We start from the raw sequence: 6000 nt of genomic DNA, 5'->3' as shown, positions 1-6000 counted from the left end.
AAATTTCACATTAATCATTCAATATTATCAACACTGAAATATGACCATAGTGCAATATTTTGATAGACATTATTTTTGGTGAAGTCCACCTCAACGTTTCTAATACAACACACCTGCTACGACATATCACCTTGATGTTTGGGAAATAAACATACATGCACACAATTTCTAAGAACGCCTTAAGAAAAAGAAATTTCTAGATAAAGCATGTATTCACAATGATTGTTTTCTGTAGAAGCTCACATACTTTACAATACAAAATGTTGAATGTGAACACCAGGGGAGTTTTTCTTTTTAACTCAGAACAGCTCAAAGCATAGAATTAGAACCAATTAGGAGCTCAACAAGACAGTACAGTCGATCAATAATATTCACTTGATGTCACTAACATGACAAATGCAACATTTAGTGACATGTATTTTTTTTTCTTGGATTTCCAAACTTGGGATTGTGTTTCGCTAACTACCCTCTTTTCCAATCTTGTTTTGTTTTTTTTCTATTCTGTGGCAAGTTAACTGTAAGTTCTTTCATTGCTACGATTTGAATAGCTCTGTCTAATCTGGCTTTATTTGATCCTTCTCTCCTTTGTAAGAACATAAAAATGATTCTTTCACACTTCTGGATAACTATATAGCTCATTATTGAAACTGCTCCTCTTTTCTTTGCTCTATTTAGAGACAACTTAGATAATATTGCTCATCCTCAGAGTCTTATCAATACCTGGTTTTCATCCCAGCTAGTAAGAAATATGTGGTAACTGAGAAGGTGAGTTTTCCCTTGCTCACTCATGCATGTTTCCAGGGAGAGTAAGAGATCAGCAAACCACTCAAAAGCACTGGGATCCCGGCAAATCCAGTAGAAATACACCTGTCGAGAGAAGATGAGAGAACGCATTTCATAATGTGCTGATAATCGCAGACTACTTTATCTCCATTAAATTATTGGAGCCCAAAGGGGCACTTCTGCAAAATAACATGCTTCTCTCTGCCAGTGAACAGTCACACTGTGATGTCTTTTTTAAAAAAAATTCACATCACGTTTGAAAAAGTACAGAGTGAATTCAGAGTCAGGAGCCTGTTGGCCAGGCTTTCTGGATGGAGATCAGTTCACCACATTTCTGGCTGTGCTTCTTCTGAACGAGGTTAATAATCATAACTAGCTGTGCTTTTCACTGCTCCCAAAGGGGGATAAGCTGTTAGGCCGGCCCCTTCATCTTTACTTATGACCTAAGCTGGGGATTTGAACTCTCTTCTCCAGAGACCCCAAAGGCTTGTGCATTAATCCATTCCACCAGCACTTGGCCTCGGGAGGGTGGAGATTATGGTAACTGCAGAGTCAGGCCACACAGGCCAGAAGTTTCCCCTCAGCCAGACATATCAGTGTCCAAGAAAGCTGGTGGGTGGTGGCTATGGTTGTGTGTCAACCACTGAAATAAAATTATGTCTAGGAACATTAAAAAAAAAAAAAACTCCCTGAGCTTAGCAAGCAGCTCAAACACGCTTTCCTGTGTGACAAAAAGTAGCTTGAGTTTGATAAAAATAAAGTCTGAGTGCTTGTGCTTTGAGTTTTAGATAATTGTCTTTAGAAGGAAACACATGAAGCAGATCGATTAATTCTGTTTTTTCTCACACTCCTACCCCCTGATGCCCTCTCGTTTCCTGCACCCCTTCCCCAAAGAGACACATCTTTACTGCTTAACAGGATTTACCAGGGGGCTGGTCCACCAGGAAATATCCCCTCCCGGAGTCAGCGTTCTCTCCCTCCCCTCCCCACTGCCAGCCTGCAAGCTTGCCATCATTAATGAAAGTTATAGGTGAGAGTTAATTAACCGATCAAATTCATGAGGAAAAAAAAATCACAGAGTGTATTTCAAGGCTAACCATCTTGTCTTTTCTCTCCAGGTTTGTGCAGGAATTTAAAATATTGTCAGGATGAGCAGAAGCTAGTGATGATAAAACATTTTCTTTTAAGAATTAGGGCTTACATATCTGTTAGACAGATGCTTCTTAGAAGGGGCATTTTGAATATTAATTCCAGGACAGATGATAAGCTAACTGTGTTAACCTCCTACCAATGTTTCCTTTAGGTGAGCGCCCCATGAACCCCCACAAATACAGTGATTGTGTTCTTCCTCTCAATTGTTGACTCAACAAATACGTATTAAATGCTTACTCTGTGTCAAGACTGTTCTCAGCTCTGGAACTAAAAGAGCAAACAAAAGAGACAAAAATTCCCTGTCCTCATGGAGTTTGCACTTTAAGAAGGGGAAGAAAGACAATACATTAACAGGTAAAATATAGAATATGTCAGTGGGTGATGCATGCTATGGGAAAACATAAGGCAGGCTGGAAATGCCTGCAAAGTGAGTCAGATGGTCAAGGAAAGGGGACATTTGAGCAGAGCTGTGGAGGACAAGGATGGCTCGGTGAGGAACTCTACAGATGGGGGTAGCAGGGAGTAAAGGGGCTCTGAGTGTGGCCTCTCAGAAAAGAGCCAGGAAGCTGGAATAGCTTGAGCTGAGTGAGGGTGGGAGAACCGTAAAAGAGGAGGCCCCAGGGGGAAACCAGGAGATGGATTGGGTTGCCGGAAAAGTCATGACGTATTTTTTCTGTTTTTTGTTGCAAAAATGCGTCATGACTTTTCCAACAACCCAATAGATGTGGGCTTTGGGATATTGTTGACTTTTACTCTTGAGTGAGATGCGAAGGTGCTGTAGGGCGTCGGCATTGTCAAGCAGGGGAGAGACGTGATCTGAGGGAGGACCATGATGGGAGGATCACCCTGGCTGCTGTGTTGTGTGTTTATGTGTATGTGTGTGTGTGTGTGTTTGGGGGTGGGGGTCAAGGCTAGGAGACTGGAGGGCAGAAGGCTGATTTGATCTTATGTTGGTAATGAATACTGCTATCTTCTTTCTTCCCACTTTGTGAGGTGCCTGATCTAAATTATTCTTTGAAAACCTTAGCCCTCCCTTTAGCTTGCTTTGCTCCCTGTGGAAATAGAAAGCCTGCGGGATTTAATGCCATTCTCACTTCTGCGTCTCTCCATCCTGCCCACTGTAGGTCGTTTTATCTAAGAGCATTAATGGCCGTGTTTGGTCTACAATAACCATTACTGATATATTTTCTATTATTTCCCCTTTTTAAAGCACATGCTCCATATACGCTCATATAGGAAAGACAAACCAAAACATCTGCTTTATAAAAAAACTTGCATATTTCAAATCCAGTCCCAATCATCCTTACTTGAAAAATGGCCCCATCTTAGCTTCCTCCACACACTGGGCCCTATCCTTTCAAATAGAAATCATTTCCGTCCTTACTTTCTTGTGGCTTAGCCATGGGTCAGCGTTCTTAGGGTTCACCAAGCCATTTCTACCTTTTGCTTCCTTGTAATGGCTTTGTGTGTCTTTCCCTCTGTGACTGACTTCTAGATGACACTGGGTAGCTTTTGTGCAAGAGGGAAAGCAGGAAGCTGAATAGACCCAGGAGAAGTGCTCAGGCAGGAAAAGAAGAAAAGAGACTTTGAAGAGAGGAAAAGGGTCTATTTACTTTGTCTCCCTTTCATCTTCCTGATGGTTAGGGCCACTCACAGGGAAGGCACAGAAGAATTCCACTCCTGTGTTTGAGCCAGTAAGATGGACCTGGCCAATGGTAGAACAAATATCCCAAACAAAAGACTACATCTCCACGATCTGTGCTTTCCAACACTCACCCCTTCCTAGTCTCCAAAAATAAAACAACCCATAGCAGTTACCCATGGAAAGCATGGCTTTCAGGATTCTGTAGCTGATACCAGAGGCCCAAAATATGTCAGGGTACTTTAAAAAGTTTTGTTGAACAGGAAGTCATCCTCAATAAAATGAGGAAAGTTCTGAGCTTCCATAGTAATGAAGTCATTTCTTTTGCAGGGCGCATTCCACACATTGCTGTAGATATGATGGCTCCCAGATGTTGTAGGTGACCCCTCCAGGAATGTGTGATGGGGTTAGGGGGTTCTGTGGGCGTGTGGCCTGTCACAGGCTTTCGCTGTCACATCATTCCCAGGCATGAACCACCAGACCAAGCTCAGCCAGGTCCAGTCTCAGAGGACCTGGTCAGAGTGACACTCGGCGCTGTGTCCCCCGCGAGCTTCCTCTCATCCCCTCTCTCCCACACCCTGGGCTTCTCTTTAAGAATCTGCAGCACTGCATGTGGACCAGGTTGAGGCTAACCGGAGCCAGCAGAAAACGGAGCTGTGCTACTTTTTGATAAACGATTCCAGAAAGTGAAATAAGAAAAGCTACTAATCTATTTTACTACCAGAGTTTACAGACGCTCCCATCAGAGGTTCCTGTGCTATAGCCTGGGTAGGCATCCATGAACACAAGCAGAGGACTCATCCATAAATACAAGTCGTATTTCTTTAGACCTAAAATCAATTTCCTAAGGATGGAATGGGTACAAACTTATTTACTTATCTATTTATTTATTTATGGCCCAAACCCCCTCCAAAGAAGGAAATGGTACATGAGAGCATATGTGTAGGGTGATGTGTGGCATAATATTAAACATTGTGTGGTCCTGAGTCCTGTAACCCATCCTAGGCCCCTGGCTTCACCATCGACAAGCTGTGTAACTGGCAGCTTATTTAACTTGAGCCTAGATTACCACATATGTAAAATGACAACAAACAAACACAGAATAACAACTTATGAGATTCTTGTGAAGATGAAAGGATATGGCTCATGGAAGCATTTAGCATAATGTCTAACAGACGCAGTAAGCACTCAGAGCTTATAGCTGCTATCCTCACTGTCATTTGGAAGAGCTTATAGAACAAACACCACATGTTTATATTAGAGAGCAAAGGGGGCCACTTGCTTTTCTTGGAGGTCTGTGTTCCTACTAGTCACTCCTGAATTATGGAGATGGTGGTCACTGAAACTGAGGTGGTCTCTGAAACTAAATTTTATCTCTAGCACCCATCTGAGAACCTCAGCATTGGTTACAAAGTCATCGTCCTGAAAGAGGGGCTCCTTCACTAGCAAAATGCACCCCAGGCTTCATGTGTGCTGAACCCACATGGAGGCGTTTTATAGGCTGCCAGGGTTGACCTCGACCTTGACCAACGCCTCCACCCACACTGGGGCTGCACTGTGATCTAGCCTCCTCCTGGACAGCACTTTCTGTTCCCTACAGGTACGGATTGAATATTTACGTCTTCCCCCAATTCATATGTACAAACCCAATGCGATGCTATTTGGAGGTGGGGACTGGGAAAGGAGTTTAGATTTAGAGGGGGTCAGGAGGGTGGGGCCTCCAGTAAAGGGATTAGTGTCCTTCTACGAAGAGGAAGAGATCAGAGTTCTCTCTCTCTCTCTGCCATGTGAGGACGCATGGGAAGGTGGCTGTCTGTAAGGCAGGAAGAGAGCCCTCACCAGAACCTGACTGTGCTAGCACCCTGACCTTGACCTCCAGCCTCCAACACTGTGAGAATAAATGCCTTTTGTTATAACAGCCTGAGCTGACTCAGACATCCAGACTGTATGAAATAACAGAACTGACAGAAGCTCTAAACCAACAGGGTGATGGAGACTTTCCATTGAGGGAATCATGGCCATTTTCCAAAAACAGAACTTTTCTCTCTGAAAAGATAAAGACTGTGACTGATATTTCACAAGCATAATATACCTCCTTAATAAATGGCAGCTATTATTATCCTTCTATTTAGTTGTTGTTACCAAGGTCAGCCTGAATGAATACAACAGCAAATACATTCTAAAGCAACTATTTCCTCTTATTGAGAAGCTTCCTTAATGTGGCGTCCATATCCAGTTTTAAAGAAATATAATTGCGACATTGTGTTTCTGGTTAACCATTATAAGATGGAAACGAGGCTTTGTCAATCATTTATAGTCCTTACGACCTTTTCTTAAAGCCGTTACTTTTCATGTTAACTATTTCATGGCTATCCTGCTGTTTTGCCCTGTGACATTGTTGGCCAATCAAAATGTTCATTCAT

At 42.8% G+C, this 6000-nt stretch overlaps 1 protein-coding gene across 1 annotated transcript in view; it reads right to left on the bottom strand.

The window, feature by feature from the left end:
- The window catches only part of NOX3 (NADPH oxidase 3), a 65406-nt gene that overhangs the window by 16209 nt on the left and 43197 nt on the right, over window positions 1-6000 (bottom strand). The window contains exon 11 of the mRNA XM_019644163.1: window positions 721-867. Within this exon, the coding sequence (XP_019499708.1) occupies window positions 721-867 (147 nt within the window). The remainder of the gene's footprint in view (window positions 1-720; window positions 868-6000) is intronic.

This window comes from Hipposideros armiger, unplaced genomic scaffold, assembly GCF_001890085.2.
Source record: "Hipposideros armiger isolate ML-2016 unplaced genomic scaffold, ASM189008v1 scaffold_86, whole genome shotgun sequence".
NCBI lineage: Eukaryota > Metazoa > Chordata > Mammalia > Chiroptera > Hipposideridae > Hipposideros > Hipposideros armiger.
The sequence above is the reverse complement of the archived record's forward strand: the minus strand, read 5'-3'. Positions and strand labels throughout refer to the sequence as shown.